Here is an 18,973-nt window from a genome sequence, read left to right on the forward strand (position 1 = left end):
CAGCACAGCCAATGACCTTCATTGCCTAGCAACAGCGTGAAAGAATACTGCTGTGATTGGCGAACAATCCCCCATCTCGTTTGTTTACAACATGTGCAGCTATCTGTCAGAGGTCACCTTTCAGTAACTCGATAATGGTTTGCTACCGATAACATCATTTTTTCGCATTAACCTTTGAGCATGCCTTCATATTTTCAAAGAATCATTTTCTATTTAAATTTGGGAAAAAATACCTCATTTCTACAGATATTGTTAAAATTATTATCCTACCACGTTTCGTACATGCACAAACTTCCAAATTGTGGTTGAATTTATTACCACATTCTTGGCTGATTTGGACTTAAAGCAATAGGTATGGCTGTAAAGCCTCGAAATAAAGCAAAGCTGCACATTTCTACATTGCTTTAACGAAAGTTATCCAGATCCAACCATCCATAAATATATATTATTCGTACAGTAGAAGTTCGCTTCAATTGACTTGCAGGTATAAGAACTCGTAAAAGTTTAGAAATAAATGAAACTAAATCATTCTGTTTTAAAGAACTTTATTATTAAGATATTTAAGCTCCTTTACAGGAATGATGAATTTATTCGTAGAAGTTTTTAAAAAATGCCTTCTGGAAAACGTTATTTCAACTAGAAAAATGTATTACAGTCAGCTTCAAGCATCTGTTAAATCTGTTATATCTATTTATGTATATATATATATATATATCATCCTCACAAGCCTACGTTCAGATGTTCAAATATCGAATGCTAGGAACACGTTAGAAAATAGTAATAAAATACCAATATACGCAACAAGTTAAAAAATAAAGAAAACATGATTTTATATCACAAATATACATAAAATCAATACTTCAAAGCACTATGTATTAAATGTTGTATAACTGTTCAACAGCTAATGATAAATTGTTTACTAGCATAAATATTGCTACGAAACAATCAGCTTTCTACAGGATGTATTCTTTTTTATATATATATTTCAAATATAGCGTTTATAAATAACATTTCTTTTTTTTTAACTCAAAGTCCCATCAAAACGCAGGTAAACAATACTGTCTACTTTGAATTACTTAAAAATAGATAATTAAATGCATTAGCTCCCAAGGAAAATCTACAACTCTATTAACAGAACGCTTCTGTCGGAAAACAATACTTACATGAAAGTAAGTACTTAGTAGAACCTGAACCAACTGCAATACTCATGGCACTAAATACTGCCCCAAAAGTGTATTGGCAGTCACATTAACAACAAATAAAAATAAAGGTACTCATCTATCATGTACAACATTTACAACTTAAATATAATTGACGGTCTGACGAAACATTCTACTCCACAAAGAGGAAAATAAAAGCAGTTCATTTACTAATAACCTAATGGTCGTTTTTAAACTCATCATAATTCCGTAGTAATAACAGTCTTCCTTTGAATAGTGGATTTCTCCGTTTTGGACGGGGTGATATCTTCTGATACTAACCAAGGTGATAGTTGATTTAGGCTGGGAGAAGAGCTGTTATGGTTTGCCGCAGGACTTTTAGGTTTTACGTTAGTCCCTATACTGGGGGAATGTGTTTCAGCTTCACCGCTTCCAACTCCAGATTCCTGAAGATAAAACAAAATTATAGATTTTAATCATACACTTAAAAACATCATTACAATAATAATAATAAATATCACTTTTAGTAGTAAAAATAAAACCTATATTCAGGTGTTCATTTGTTTTGTAAAATCTGTGTGTGCTGACAAACAAATATAAAAAATAATAATATTAAAGACCATCTGTTTAAATTAATCAGACTCACCATCACGTACGCTGAAGTCAGATAAGACTTCTGTGATATTTCGAAAAACAAGACGGTCTGAGTTTATCCGACAGTGAAGGCTGTTACTTTATTCACCAGCTTTTTTTTTCTATGAAAACGTACTCAAAGGAATGTTTATACCTTAGAAAAATAACCTGATGTAACTAAATCTATAAAATTTACTCGGCAAATACAACTCACGTAGCAAACCACAGCGAAACATGGCGGAATGAAAAATGTAGTGGGTGATTACTTGCTTAAAACAAATGTCATAGGAACTACGATACCGTAAAAATGGAATTGAGATGATATATATATATATATATATATTGGTTCTAAAAAGTAAAAGGTAGTAATTTAGGGAGTAAAAAAAAAAAAAAAAAAGAAAAAAAAAAGAAAAAAAATTCTGGGCGTTTAAAATGGATAGGAAGTAAGTATCAAAGTCAAATTTTATAGACTCAGTCACATCAAATTATTTTTTGAAAGTATAAACATTTTTGAGTACGTTTCTATAGAATATACAGAGTGGCCCGAAAGTAGGTATACAGACCTACATCGATCAAGTATGGCATTTTAATTTATTAAGATAATGAATTTATTTGCTTTGTTTTTTTTTTCCGAGCTTAAGGTACAAGTGAAAATAAATTAAGAACAGATAAGGAAGAAACTAACTCAACATCTGTGAGGATAACAAGTAAATGATACAAAATGCTATGAGCCGATCAGTACGGGACTGTTTACACACTTTTCGGTCACCGTGTATACAAATCCCACGAAATCTCAGAATATGTAAAAAAATTAATAATAAATAAATAAAATAAATAAATAAATAAAAGTTGCAGCCTTCATTGCCGGAAAATTTTTCAAAATATCACAAAAGTACTGTACTCGATATATCCAAGTTATCTGACCTCAGGAAATATGTGGTGAGTGTAGTATTTTAAGGATTAGTATTAGTATCATAAAGGAAGAAAACACTAATGTGACCAAAACGGAAAGGACATTAGCTTCTTTGACTCACTATACATGTATAATCATTACAAATCGTTATACAGTACAACCCCTCAAATCCGAACTAATTGAGGCTGAAGCCTGTTCGGATTTCGGGGGGTTCGGATTACCCGGGAAATAATATTACGTACTTATTTTCTAATCTTCGACAGTTCAAGATAACTGACTTCAAATGAAAAATCAGTGTTTGTTTAATCTTGTGTTGTAATTTTTCGTGTGAATCGTAATCCAGTTAACCTAAAATGATTTCATTGTTTTGGATTTTTTTGAAATACGTAAGTAGACGTAAACTATTTCCTATTTTATCTAAACTTAACTGTATTTTATATCGTTTTGAATAAGTATTAAGTCTAAAAATGTTAAAACCTTAAAAAACCTAAATTTGTGTGATTAAATCTATTTTTTTCATTTTCTAGCTGTAGTTATTTTTTTTCCCATGAGAACGTGTTCGGATTTGCCGGGTTTTCGGATTTCCGGGGTTCGGATTTGAGGGGTTGTACTGTAGTATCTGTATTTTCATTCTTAGCTCAGGTTACTGACGACAAAACATTTTTTCTGTCTGTCAAAACATGCTATCTATGAATTCTAGCTTGCAGAAAGAACGTAAGTATTCAATAATAATAATAATAATAATAATAATAATAATAATAATAATAATAATAATAATAATAATAATAATAATAATAATAATAATAATAATAATAAACTTGTGACTTTTTTCACACTAACAACCTCCTTCCGCTTAAACCAAACTTTCGGTAGATCATTATCTGATTTCAACTGAGACGGTATGGGTAATAATTATACCCCGGATTTATATGCAAAATGCATGTTTATAGTAACATACAGAAACGTATGGAAGTATTTTTTTCTTTCCGATGGACTTGCAAGGATTCGTTTGAGACGCATATGATAGCGCATATAAGTGCATGTTTGGAATGAATTTCGATGTGCATGCATATTTCGTAAATTTTGCAGGATATTGCATATTTCTGAATTTTATTGCTGCACACTAGCCTATTTCAGAGTATATCACAAGAAAGTAGGTTTTATTTTAAATGAACTGAATCACTTTGTAAACGCAAAATAAAATGTTGTCCGTCTAAATAATGTAAGTGTTATCTCCTAAATTAACCCACCTGACTTGTCTTGCACACGGTCTTCATCGCGTAGCAGAAACAATTAGATGCCAATATACGGAAGCAGACGCGCTTGTACTGAATGTAAAGAAAGTATTTGTGAAAGCTCCGTCGCGCGTACGTATTTTCGCAAAGTTATGAAAAATATTCCGCTACCTCCACAATCAGTTTTAACCTGATGGGGCTCGAGCTAGAAGCTGTGTCGTATTATGCAAAAAACTTAAATCAAGTGAAGACAGTTGTAGACTCACTAAATCTCGATGATGCAGACGTTGTTTATGTGTAACAAAAATGTTTCTCTACAAGTGGCAACACAACCACTTCTCGAGAATACCTGGAATTATCAGACAGTTGGAATCCCGTAACAATGCTTTGCAACATTCACTCTCCTAGTTGAGCGAATTATCGCATACTTTTGTCCAGTAAAACCCATAGTGTTGTGAAAATAGCGTCAAATAAACTTTGCCTAATATTAGGCAAAAATCCCAGGTAGAAAGCAATCAATGACATTGCAAATGTACTTAATCTTGAAAACAAGGAATTGGAAGAGGACCTAACATATGAAGACATTTGGTGTTTTTCACGCACCAATGACTTCTGCTGATGTAGAAAGGAACTTCTCGACCCACAAAACGTTTCTCACTGATAAATGCAGAGGGTTTATACAATAAAACGTAAGAAAGGCGTTAACAGTTCATTGCAACCGAGGTCATTACGGAAAGATATTTTGTAAGAAATTGAGATTTTATTTTTTTAGTGTATGTTTCAGCGCATACGTTAAATTTTTAGTGCATATTTTTTATATTTTTCGCGCATATTTGAATGCATATCTCGGGGTTGGTTTGTACATGAAAATCCGAGGTTTAGTAATAACGATAAATTCGACGAAAGTTACATGCAACCTTAAGAATCGGAAATTACATTTGAGACGTTCGAGTAGCAATATCAAACTTACAGTACAAAACGCGCGTATACTATATTGTCTACCACAAGTACAATAGCTGAACCAGGGATCCTTCGAACTTAATGAGAGTACACTGTCAATGTGGCATGTATCAATTATTGCTGTACATAGATATTTCCTCTTGGACAATTCAGCAACATCACTAGCTACACTGGGCTCGAAGAAGTTTTCTTGAATGTCTCTGAGAATAATTTTACATTTTAGGATGGATTTGCACAAATCAGTTTGCTGCAAAGGTCGAATTAACAGTTCTGTAATTTTATTCTCAAGAAGTCAGACTCATGTACTTTACATTCCATAGATTGATCATTTAAAAAGTGTGAGGCCTGAATACAATTGAAGTGTAATTCATAACTTCTTATTTATTTATTTTTTTCGCGAAAACAACAAGTCAATGGTATATAAAAGTAGGAAGGAAATAAAAATATTTAGGCAAACACGGTGCATAAATATAGTCGGAGGAAGAAGAGTATTCGGAGCACAACAAATTGCGTAAAGCAACACATCGTGTCACATGCTTTTATTTGACAAAAGTACTGATAAGCATATAATAACAGTACATGAATAACAGAGGCACACATATATCGATATACAGGCCGTCGAAGGAGGTCTCTATAGCGTCCACAACACGATGCCAATGACGTGGGTGGCACAGTAAAGCATTCACCTGATCAGTGTGAAACGGAATAGTTCACGTCGCACAGTGGTAGCAATGTCATAACGTGTCCGAAACAGTCTTCCACGTAATGGTTTCTTCACTATGGAAACGTCAATATCACAAGATGACAGGTCCGAGGAATACGGCCAGTATTCAACAACATCCCAGTCCCAGCGTGTCAATATATCCCGCACATATATTGTTATACAGGGTGTTTCAAAACAACACCGACAACGTTTGGGAGGTGATTTCTGACAACAAAATAAGACGAAAAGTATAGACCAACCTGAGTGCACAAATGCTTCCTTTCGGAGTTATAGGCTGCCGAAAACATGAAAAAATGAACTTCAAAGGTCCATAGCTCCAAAACTATGGAACCTACCGTGGTCGGGTAAAGACTTCACTTAGGAACTAATATGTGCTCTATCCAAAAATACAGGTTTCAGAATCCTAAGGTATCCAGGCAACAATTTTTGAACAAGCAGTTTGGTTGCGGGCATATAATATGAAATATTCACTAAATACCTCTATAAAAATTGTTGCGGAAGTACTACAGGATTCTGAAGTATGTATTTTTGGATAGAGCACATATTAGTTCCTTAGTAAAGTCTTGACCCGACTACGGTAGGTCCCATAGTTTTGGAGCTATGAACCTTTAAAGTTCATTTTTTTCACATTTTCGGCAGCCTATAACTCCGAAAGGAAGCATTTGTGCACCCAGGTTGGTCTATATTTTTTTTGCCTTATCTTGGTATAAGGAATCACCTCCCTAACGTTGTCGGTGTTATTTTGAAACACCCTGTATAAGCTGTTGAGATATCATGGTGTACAATGGATTGTCCCATTATACAATTATCCTGTACATATCGTTACGGCGAGGCTCGTTAATATAAAATTAATTTAATTCTCAGGTTGTTTTATTTTCTCAAAAAGAATTAACTTTAGATCGGAATCCTCACCATAGATACATGTGGCAACATCTCATGATGAAGTCATAGTGTTATTGCTAACATGAGTCCAGGGAGTGTTAAGAAGTGAATGCATGTAGTATGATCAATGTCAGATTGTGAATGAGTGACCGAAATGAACAGAAAATCTACGTAAAATTTTTTATACACTTAAAAACTGCCTAAAACGCTTAGAAATGTTCTTAGCAGCATTCGGTGATGCATCAATAAGTCACTCACGTTCAGCGGTATGCATGTTTCCAAGCTCGAATAATGTCTATGGAGGATGATCCCCATCCTGATTGCCTGTCGTTGAGACGGAATGAAAAGAAAACTGCCCGAGTCAGTATACTTGTTAGATCCGATCGTCGACTCGTTGCCCAGAAAATTGTGGGTTCCACCGGCTCATGTCCCAATCTTACACGAATACATCGAAATGAGGCATGTATCGACGGAATTCATGCCGACGATTCTCACTGACTACGATATTCGTGTCACCATCAGCAGGAAATGTCAACGATACATTTCTGACTAGTATCACAACCGAAGAAGGATTATGGGTTTACGGATAAACACCAACACCTAGGTATTGTCGTTTCAGTGCAAGTCATCTGATTCGTGAGATCCAAAAAGAGTAGGAAAGTCCAACGCTCGATGAAAGTGCTACTGATTGTGCTGTTTAACATGATCAGGATCATGTATCACGAATTTGTTCCGGGTAGCTAAACTGTCGTAAGGCTAGGCCTGTACAGCTGACTTCTTGTTCTCTACACTGTAATCCATCTTAAAAGGGAAACGACTTGACAATGGTCGATGGAGCAGAAGAGTAATCTGAAGAGAACAAGCACGAACACGTATATGTGGTTAAGTTGTCTCTATGATTATTTACAGTATAAGTCAGGAAATTAAATGAACAGTTCATGTACACGCTAATGTTATGGCTATGTAATACCATAAGGAAGGATGTGACACACTATTGTTCCTCTGACGTCACTTACCAATTTCACGAGGAAAAAGTTTTCAAGAAAACTCAGTCGTCGTGGGGATCCTGCATAGCACGTTTCTCCCGTTTGCCGTTTAAGTTTGTAAATTATTCATTGTAGCTTTGGAAAATTCAAGATTACTAATAAAACTCCAGCTGACCAAAGTAGTATATATAATCTTAAAATTTATATACTACTTTGGTCAGCTGGAGTTTTATTAGTAACGTTTAAGTTTCTGTTTATACACTGTATACTGTATATTCAATGGAAACCTTGTATACTAGACTTTACATTTCATTAGTACATGATTGTTAAATGCAGAATTGAGTATATCACATATCCATGTGTCCTTTATGGAAGAAGTAAGGATTTATAGTGTTCAAAAAAAAGCACTAACTAGTCAGTTTCTTAATAAGAAATCAATGAGTTACCACAGAACTTCAAGGCAAACCCTAAACTCCTTTAAAGAATTCAACTCATGCTTCATTTACATGCATTATCTATACAACTGTACATGTTCTGCATTGCAAGAATTATTCTATCGTATATACAAGATAATAATCATCACTTTACGTTCTTGAAATCCTGTAGTAACGATCTCAATAAACTGGATGTGGGATAACAACTATTGTCCACTTTAGCATTACAGACCCGTGTTTATTAATATTGAAAAACTACACTTATTTTCGAACGGCTCTACATTAGTATGATGGAAGATTGCAAATAATCTTGAAGAAATCCTAAAGACTTTAACACGTAAATCGACGTAACTTATCATTGATCAATCAGGGATCTGGACGGTGAAGAGCTTCGTTTTCCATTTAACATCTCCTAGATAAGTGGTCCCAAGTTTGATTTCGGATCGGGATACAGAATTTTAAATGTTCCGAATTTGGTCCGTAAGGCAACTGAGAAGTTATTTCAATTACATAGCTTCTGTTTACAAAAACCGTGATGGAGTAGATTGTTAACCACATCTCAAACTAGCAAGCAAATCTTCTTGAACCTTGTTGCTATGAAGTTAATATAAGAAAGGAAGCATTTTTAATTTTAAACATTTATTATTCTCCACTGACCACGATCGCGATTGATAGATACAGCTAGTTGTATAGGACTACTTAGTTATCAAAATACAAATACAGCATTTACGTTGATCTATTGAAATCCAGAGTATTTTGGAGCTCTCGACTTCTACTTGTTTCGAATACAGAGACAGTTCTGCACGTGTGTGATTAAACTGTACTTACCAAAACAGTTAACAAAATCCATGGCGCCAGGTGCGGCAGTGCTTAATATCTGCCTTGGTTCTCAACGATGGTTCGGTAATATAGCTTTCACTGCAGAAGGCTATATTGGACAACTACCAAGGGGAGGGAACTTCTTCCATTCCTCTTTCACAGCTGTCACTCACCTCTTTTCCAAAACTCTTTTTTAAGCAGGCCAAATTGAAAAGCGTCAATTGGACATGCGTCTTGTAATTTCATAGGTACTCGTTGAAAAGGACGCCCTGTATTCTAGTAGCCCCGTTCATATCCTGGTAGAATGGGAGGGACGATCTGAAATATGCCGTATATCTTACTAGATATAGACCATGTTGATCTCGTTTCCATCGTTGATGCGAGGTGCGCTGACAGTTCCCAAAGACACATTTAGATATTTCTCCATCTGTCTTTGGGTTGGCGGATTTTCTTGCATGAACATTCTGCGAAATTTCGTCTGCATGCTGGTGGTAGTTTGTGTGCACAGCCTTATTCCCTCCCCTTTGTTGGAGAAACGAACGCTACGACCACGGGATCCTTATTTTTACCGATCACACTCTTGATTAAGGCCTACTTTCTGATTCTTGGAGCACTTAACATTTGCGTCGTAAAGGACAACAACATAATTCTCCCAAAAGCGGATTTGGCGTCATTTTTTGCCCAGCGGGAAAACACAAACGCCTGAAAAAGTTATACAACGTGCTCCTCTCGAAAATGGCTCAGTCAGGACAGCATTATCGACCTAGCAAGAAAACACAAACACATTCTCGCAGCTTACACATTACACTGACAGACGCAGCTAGTTCGTCCTGCGCGCGAGGGGGGGGGGGAGGAGGAGGAATCGTGTTTGGTCAAACATATGCGGAACAGCCTTCTGTCTATAAAGTCTGATTTCAAGAATTCAAAAAAAAAAAAAAAAAAAAATCGACCGAATACGTGGTCATTAGTGGTTTAATAAAGCGAATATTCCTTAAAATTTCAAGTACTGACATCAAGTCAAGCAAATTTACAAATTTGTACCAATTTCTGTTTCCGTTCCGTTAATTACCAGCAATCATTTTCTCCGAAGCAAATGTAAGCAATGACTTGAATTCATTTTCGCCATGTTTATCCTTTATACTATATATTGTATCTATTTAAGTTCTGGTCCGCTTGTAAGTACTGCACTGCTACTGTAGGCTCATTTTATAATTTCTTAATATTTGAGATTAGTATGCATACAGGCTACAGTTCGGTGCTAATCACACAATGGGAAGAGTGGGGAATAATGAATTTGAATTATAGTTTAACGCTTAAAAGTTGTTTTACTCTATCGTGTGTGCACCTATTTTTGCTTTGTAATAATATTTAATGCTTAATATACGTATTTCAGGAGATAACATTTTAAAATTTGGAAGATACTTTATATAAACTCTGTGCAGTTAATTATTTAATAGCCTTGAAAATATAATTAACACATAGGATATTGTATTATTGATAACAAAACAACTTAAAGAAATAATTTTTTTAGTAGTTTATCATTATACATAGGTAATTTTACAATTGTTCAGTGTATTGTGAAAGGAGTTACTAATCATATACTTCTCAATTTTAAAAGTTATATTTATACTCAAACGTAGTTCTAGATGTCAATTTCTTAAAAACATACAAATATACTGAAAAAGCTTCCCTGCAAACACTTAAATATTTTTATTTCTAAACACACACATCCGTGAGTGGAGTTAAGAAGCAAAACTAGTAGCATTTATTTGTAAATATCACTTTAGTAATTGCGCTTCCTTCTAAATACACTACTTACCATATTATACTTATGTAATACTATGATACTACTAATACTCATGCAGGTTAACCATATATACATACAGGGTATTCCATAAGTTATTTCAACAGATCATTTTTTGTTAAAAAAAAAATAAAAATACAGTTTGTCAACGGCCAATCAATTACAAAGATTAAACTTCGTAAGGTGAATTTTGTTCCAACAGCCACCACGACGCCAACCTAGACGCAACACAGCTACTTTTCTGTTCTTTGTCTTTTCCCTTCTCCATACTTCTTCCTAATCAATGAAAATTTTACCGAAAGTGCTTATACTTCATTTTTTAAATTTTTTAAAAAAATATTTTAATGTTTATAATTCATTCACGCTTCGAGGTTCTCTTGATTCAACAATATACAACAGAATATAGCAAAGGCGCACACACTAACCACTAGACCAGCGTGGAAGGCTTATCTTATTGGTGTCAAGATCCGTAAATAGATCTTAGTATAACTAGAACTGTGTAACTAAGCATTTCCTCCCTACGAAGTTGTACAGTCCGCAGCAAAAAACCTGCAACATAAGCATGTAAGTTTATTGTGAAACTACGCCAAACAACGCAGGGAATCAACATAACGTCTAAGTGGCACGAATCACGCCAGGAAAAACCTCGGCGTCCTCCCCTGCACACTTATTTTGGAGCAAAAGACTTCTTCGTTTCACAATAAACTTACATGCTCATGTTGCAGGTTTTTTGCTGCGGACTGTACAATGAAACAGAATACCTTGTAATCAGCAATTCGTTATATAAATTAAATATTTCATGCAAGCATGAGGAATTGATTGTCATTACTATTCTTACTCCTGTATTGTATTAATGATCTACACCTAAGAATCTCATTTACCTTTCTTTAAAACCTAAACTAGATATTCTTAAAGCACCTTGCCGGTAAATTACTTAAAAATAAAATTAACTCTAAAAAATATTGAAGCATGCTACGTAAAGGTTAAAATAAATAAACCAAACTTAACAACATGCGTATTAAAACTTTCACCCACATGCACTGGTTACCCGTATTAAAAAGCCTTTCACTTACTCTAGGCACATTCATCTGCCCTGGAACTAATACTCCCTCCACCGCTGGGGACTTCTCCACAGTTTTAGGGAACTGTTTCAATGTAGGGGACGTAGATTCAGGAGAAATACTGCTCGTTGAAGTTGTATCGCTAAAGGCTTCACATTTGGTGAGTTTATTTTTGACTGGGGAAAGGCCATTAGTAAGAGTATCTCTTTGTGTGAAGGGATTGGTACTGCTACTACTGTCAGTCGCCATGAAAGGATTGGACTTTTCAGGGAATTCTGTATGGAAAGGATTAGTGGTTGTTCTTTCTTCCCTCGATAAGGACGATGTCCTTGTATTGAAAGGATTAAATGGATTGAAATTACTTGTAGTTTCGGTAGCTCCAGATGAAGAAGAGACTGATTCAGGCGAACTAGTTCTGGGAAGTGTTGTGTCTGAAAGTGGTGTACTTGCCGATAAGGCGTGTGTCTTTGTGTCGGAGGGTAAAATTACTTTTTCTAATTTTCCTCTGTCATTCCATGAGAAATGGGTGACTGTAACTGGAGTATTCGGATTAAATTGTATGGACGGATCAGTTGCTTCTGCTCCTTGCCCAGCACATTCAGCAGCCATAACAGGTGACATGCCTCCTGGTTTGGTAACATTAGCACCCCCTAATGACAGGGTGAGTTTGTCACCTCCCTGCACCACCCAAACAAAACAAGCATTAGTACAAACAATTTACATAAAAAGCGTAAAAGAAAACAAATAATGTATTCACAGCATTTGGAAGCTACTAAATTTAATATTTTAAGAAAAATTGCAAATAAAACAGAAAATACTTAAGCGATTACTAATCACAAAACGAAAAATGAATACATGAATTTAAAATAATCAAAATACATAAAAAAGGCGTATATATGAACCAGCAGAACACACAGAGAATTGCGGTAAAACATACTGAACTTCAAGTTAGCCTATTTCATACTAATATCAATGTATCAGAAATTTGCCAACGAGAAAAACACGTTAAAAGGTAAGATTCTCTAATTTAATCTCGTTCTTTAACTAAACATAATTGTCATACACGGTTTGCATTTGCCACACAAACTTAGAGCAGAATTGGTTTACATTTTTCTGTAGATCTCGTCTCACATCGTCTCAGTGCTGATAAAGGACTTTGAAGTCCAATCAATTAATCAACACTAAAATTTGTGAACTTTTCTACAACTTGCGGAGTATTCCTTATGAAAGTAATAATTTTATGATCATCTCCTTTGTAATTCTCGCCTAAAATTTTATTAACTGAATGGAATCTATTTTAAGAAAAATCAACGTAGATCTACTGAGAATTACATTATTAGTAAGTCGGGCATAGCTTTATATTCATTAAACCTGAAAGTATGTATGCAGAAATTAAAAAAAGACTATAAATAAAATCATATGCACTTAAGAAACAGTTGATTCATTTCAGATCCACCTCAATACAATGTTTACTGGGTATAGAATGAATTTACACTATTACAAGTTTTTCAATGTTTTCTGGTGTGAAAAACTTAATCTATTATCTGTTAAAATAAGTTATAGGTCAAAAATAATTACTCAACATGAAGTGACGTGACTAGATAATATCTGTACAATGGCAGATAAACTATGGAATATTTATTCTAGCAAAGGTTTATATGTACTGGTTATTTGATTCGATCTTCCCAAATTCTAGGCTTGAACGAAGCATCTCGTTCAACTTTTCATTAACCGTTTTTCTTCTTTCTTTTTTCCTCAAGTTTCGCCTGGGGTAGAATTTCAAGAAATATTGTCTTAAAAGCTCAAGTGGTCTCTTACGCACCCCGTAAAGCTCAGTCTCTGTATGGTGGTAGTGAGGACCTGTGACTATAAGGAGAGTTCTTTTGTTTGAAAGACATGTGAGAAAAGAGTGCTCCTACTCAGAGGGTAAGGAAAATACTTTTTAAGGTATGTTTAATACAGACGAAACTACCAATTCAGGACTTCAAGAACTTTAAAACGACTCATAACTACAAATATATGCACAAATACACTGACTTGTCACGGAATTACGTACACCAATCTAGTACCGTGTTGACCCTCTTTGGCCTTAAGAACTGCAACGACGTGGTGGAGTAACTGCAGGGCGTCGTCTAAGGCATTGCAAGCCATGTATCCTTCACAGTGGCGCACAGCTGGTTCACGTTTGCTACTCGGGGCTGTCAACTCCGTATAGTCCTTTCCTCAACATACCACAAATTTTCCATTGAATTAAAATCTGGACTCCCAAGGGGCAACTGCATTAACTGAGGTCGGTAGAATGTGCTTCGAGTCGATCTGTAGTTGTCCAGAAATATGGGCTGGACAGTTGTCTTCTTGGAAAATGCCCATCCCATTGGCACGAAACATGGTCATGAAACGGTGTACATGATGCCCCAGGATATCCACATATCGCTCAGTATTCAGGGATCCTCTTATGCGGAATAATGATCCGAATGATGCCCAAGACACTCCAGGCCATAAAAGACCTCCGACCACTCTGCACTGTAACAACCTGACATATGGGATTCATGCCTTCATGCTATTGTCACCAGATTCGGATTCTCCCATCGGAGCGATGCAATTGGAGTCGGAACTCATCACACCAGGCTACCCGTTTCCACTGTTCCATGGTCCAATCCTTGTGCCTTCGACCCTATGCAAGGCGTTCAGTCCGATGGCGGCTTGTAAGCAGGATACTTGGGTTGGTCTGCGGCTCCTGAAACTAAGATGATGCAGGGAACGTGGAACTGTCCGTGCACTAACACTTTGAATGGAACCCTTATTCAGATGCAATGTAATATGCGACTGAACCAGTGCAACATGCGCAACCATCATCCTCAGTGCAACATGCAAACATTTACGCTACTTAATGATTTACATTGTAAAATTTCTTCTTACTTGCAGAAAAAATATGTTGTGAGCTAGGCCGAGAGACTGATGACTGGTTGATTTGTTTCTGATCAGTATTAATCATTTTTCTACAAGTAAGAAGAACTTTCACAAATTAATTAAGCAGTGTATATCTTTGCACACAGCACAGCGGATGATAGCGCCCACGCATTGAAACCGTGTGCGGTTTTTCATTTAAGCATACTTCAAGGGGAATCCTTTTAATCATTTAATATGCGTAGAGCTTCTTTCTTTAAGCTAAATGAACCGAATAATTGTACGCTATTAGTACCAGTATTATTTTGTATCAATTATCTCGGAGGTTCCGCTGGTTCTCTCATATCAAATATTTAAATGTCAAAACGTACGTAAAAAATTTAAATAAATCCTAAAGAAAAAAATGTGTAACTCCCTCAAAAAACTATAATGTGATGATTACAACAGATTAGCAAATATACTTACTGGTAGTGGTGTGAGGAGTATCCTAACAATTAACATACTTTTTTTTTTATGACAGCGATGAAGCAAGTTGATACATATATATCTACAATAATGCCTAGAATTTAGAAAGATAAATACATCTACTATTATCTTTACCTTTTTCCCCCAACAAAAGCCGAACCACTGTACACAGATACACAGAAATATGTACGCATGCATACGTATAACACTTACACACTAAATAATATACATTAAGAACACACACGAATATATGTACACTTCCATTTGCGAAATATAGTCCATGAAGAAGTTTTCGAAGAAAAATACTGTAGAAGAAGCAAACGAAAGGTAATTTCTATGAATCTCACAGTAAATCTGAAGCAAACATGTAATAGAAGAACTATATATAAATATATAAAAACATGTTACAGAAGGGGAAACATTTTAGTTTTTTTAAAACACACAAAAAATGTTATTTCATTCCGACTTTCAAGTATTTAAGATTTTTTTTTTAATTAGTCACAAAATAAAAGCTTTAATTGAAGATACATTCAGCTTGCTTTTACTGTTCTTCCCTTCTTTTCCGCATTTAAATACGAATGAAACAATTTTTAAAACAATTTAACATATGCGGACACTATAGGTGAATATTAAACCAAAACTCACCACTGAAACAAAAGTAGCGCTCATAGTGTCTAATGGTTCTTTTGCTGCATCTATCTGATTCTTACACATCTGATTTTTGTTTCGTGGGAAGGTATCACTGAAACGAAATACGTATAAAAACTTTAAGAAGTATTTTCTACGACAAACGTTATTTGGTTTGTAAGAAATACTATTAGTACCTGCATATTGTCTCGGTATAACGGAAATATATTTTTATCATACAATTCCTAGTTAACAACCCAATTTTATTTTATTTTATTGAATATTAAAAAAAAGGGAGTTATTTGAAATAATAACACAGCAATGACTTTGGACTTATGTAATTTCTCGTGTCCTGGACGTTTTTGTTTCTCACGTTTTCACACTTGTGCACCTTAATAACCACAAGCTGGACTTTACAATAGAAATTAAGTAACACTACTCTAGCAACTATTTCCACGGCCTGTTCTTTAGTTTCAGATTTAAAATGTTTTATGTGTAAGTAATGAAATAAATAAATGATAAAAAATAAATCGTGGAAAGAAATATTCAAGGCATTAGTACAAAGAAGTTTAAGATTATATATAAATATTAACACAAATGAAGTTACTCTAAATTTTCATCTACATGGAAAAGGCGAATACAGTTTTCTGCTAGAAGTGAAATAAGGAAAATGTTATCAGAATGCTTGAAAAGTTGTCGTGAAACTTTTTTTTTTTTTTTTTTTTTTTTTGACTGATAGTTTAAATAGTTCTACACATTGCTCATGAGAAGTATACATACACTAACATTAATACTAATGCAATATTTTTTACAAGAAAAAAAGCCTATACGGCAATTACTACTATTACTATGTCTAAACTACTATTTCGAGAAAAAGATTGACAATCATCACGAAGTCTCAAAGAATGAGCTCCTACACTTTATGAAGAATAATTCTACTTTGTACTACGTACAAGACACACTAATCTATCTACTATGTAAAATTTTCCATGCAGTTCTGAGGAAAAGCCTAAACTACAACACTATGAGGGACATCCGGAAAGTAGTAACATTTTGTACATTACATCCGTACCAGGAAGTGAACCACGCTACTACGAATGCAGCAGCGAATGTCACTGTAATCTGACAATCTAATGTCCGCGGGTTTTCTCAGCGTTTCTCCCCGTCTCTTCTCACATTACCATGCACATTCTTTCATAATCATTAACTTTCAATTATCATCCACCTCGTTTAGTCCAAAAAGCACATAAGCATGGGACGTAAAACTAAAAATTTTACTTCATTTCTCCAGTGCCTAACGGGTTTCAATGCTTTGGAAGAAACGAAAAAAATGAAATTTCTCATTATACACCCTCTGGTATAAAGATATGGATGTTTAATGAACATAAATGATTATAAAAGAATTTGTGGAATGAGAAAATGAGAGGAAACGGGAGAACACCGAGAAAAGCTATGGATAAGAAGTTATCTACCATAAACTTACATGGCCTGGGATAGAACCGGGGACCTCTCACCCCAGAGGTGAGCGCTCCACAATTGACTGATATTATATTCAAGTCACCTCTTTGGAAACATTTTTTTGTTTTGTTTTGTTTGTTCCATGAGTGTCAAAAATGAACACAGAATCTAAAACTCCAGATTTCTTGTAACGGGGACGTGATGGATGAAATCAACATTTGAGCAACGATTTCGAAAGTTCAAAGCGGAACAATATGTGCGAGAAGGAATCCTCAATCACTACGTTTCTGACTGACAGTTGCAAAAGTATATGACAAGAAAAATCCGAAAAGTAGTCACTGGTAGAAGATGTCCTTAGAGCATTGGTAATCAATACAGTATTTTGTTTAATGTTTTGTTGTTTCTATTGGAATCTGATACTACTTTCGGGATGAGACAGTCACTAATAACTATACTTTACATAATTTCAGAGTAATGATAGTATGTACATTTATATTTAAAATAAATGTGATATTATTTAACATATGAGAATAGTAATAAAGTTTAGTCAGAAGCTTCGGTGATAGTAAGTCTAGAACTTCGGCATGCAAATTTTGAATTCTATTATATTACTATGCACAACTAACTTCTCTTCATGAAGTGAAATGAAAAAAAGTTTGCAACCAAGAAAGGATTCTGTGAATTGAACTTAGCCGCGTGATATCGAACATTTCCTAAAACCTGTAGCTGCATTTACAGAAACAATTTATACACATACAAAACACATTGATATCAACACTGTTTCCGAAAGAGGTCAAAACTAGGCAGAATGACAATACACAGTATAACCGCCCAGCACTGCAGATACATGCAAAACTGCCCGCTAACCTCGAATTCGTTTTTTGTATACCTTATTACAAACTTAATATCAGCTTGCTCTAAATGACTAACAATAGATTTGGAATAATCACGGAAAACACCAAAAGAACCCTTCCTATACATTTTGAATTAATTGTGGGACGACTACTTAAAAAATCAGTACTATTATTTTCTTACTATCTTCTCTATGAAGCAATTTAAATAGTTTAAGGTAACAAATTACTTCCACATAACTTATCGTTCGAAGTGAACTTCCAAAAAATTCTTTCTCACTGAACTGGGAACGTTACATTTACGATAGCTGATTTTCGAACCCCTAAAATTTAGATTTCTAAATGATTTGCAATCTTGCTCTATCCATATACGTATGTAGACTGTAATGATTTTAAAGTTTAATTAGATTACATCAATACGTTTTAACAATGGGACTAGTATTCGAATTTTACATTTGTCAATTTAGAATAAACATTTAAGTAAGTCTCGATATTGTCCTCTGAACTAGTAAGATTGTGATAACGTTATGTTTATTATATACAAGAAATATAATTATACGAGCAGCAGAGTTAGCAAGTGGTAACATAAGTTAGTAATATATGATCAATTTATATGTACTTACCCATTCACTAGATTCTTATCATTGAAAGGACCATCAGTGACATTGGACATTTTGCAATCATCTTTATTATTCAGCTCCACAACCAAAGAAGGAGTCTTCTTCAATTCCTCCTCTACCTTAGCTGTAAGAGAAAACACAGGCTCACTGAATTTTTTCTCATTCGAAGACATAGTACACATTTCTATCAGACCGAGTCAATAATTCATAATATTTCAGTCACTTGCTTTATGTGTCAAGTTACAACAAAAGCTGCCTAGCTCCCAAAATAGAGATCACCGTGTTGGACCGTCTTAAGATACCCTTCGGCCAGTTCTTCGATACAGGCCGACACTAGTTCTTGTGCGACGCGAAGAACTCCCGCACTGAGGCTTCCACGTTTTCTTGGTTGATGAAGTAGCATCGCGAGCGCAGGAAACAAGCCGTGGATTGAA

The 18,973-nt window shown here is 34.9% G+C and overlaps 1 protein-coding gene across 4 annotated transcripts in view; it reads right to left on the minus strand.

Moving 5' to 3' along the window:
• Positions 1-528: 528 nt before the first annotated feature.
• The window catches only part of yrt (erythrocyte membrane protein band 4.1-like yurt), a 73,615-nt gene continuing 55,170 nt past the window's right edge, over positions 529-18,973 (minus strand). For 2 of the 4 annotated variants that reach the window (XM_081739821.1, XM_081739820.1), the window contains 4 exons: positions 18,543-18,663; positions 15,629-15,725; positions 11,624-12,289; positions 529-1,606 (listed from right to left, as the gene is read on the minus strand). In XM_081739821.1, coding sequence (XP_081595947.1) covers positions 1,400-1,606; positions 11,624-12,289; positions 15,629-15,725; positions 18,543-18,663 — 1,091 coding nt within the window. In that variant the 3' untranslated portion in view covers positions 529-1,399. The remainder of the gene's footprint in view (positions 1,607-11,623; positions 12,290-15,628; positions 15,726-18,542; positions 18,664-18,973) is intronic. The other 2 variants (XM_081739822.1, XM_081739823.1) reach the window with 2 other exon arrangements.

This window comes from Thermobia domestica, chromosome 15, assembly GCF_964235325.1.
Source record: "Thermobia domestica chromosome 15, izTheDome1.hap1.1, whole genome shotgun sequence".
Classification (NCBI taxonomy): Eukaryota; Metazoa; Arthropoda; class Insecta; order Zygentoma; family Lepismatidae; genus Thermobia; species Thermobia domestica.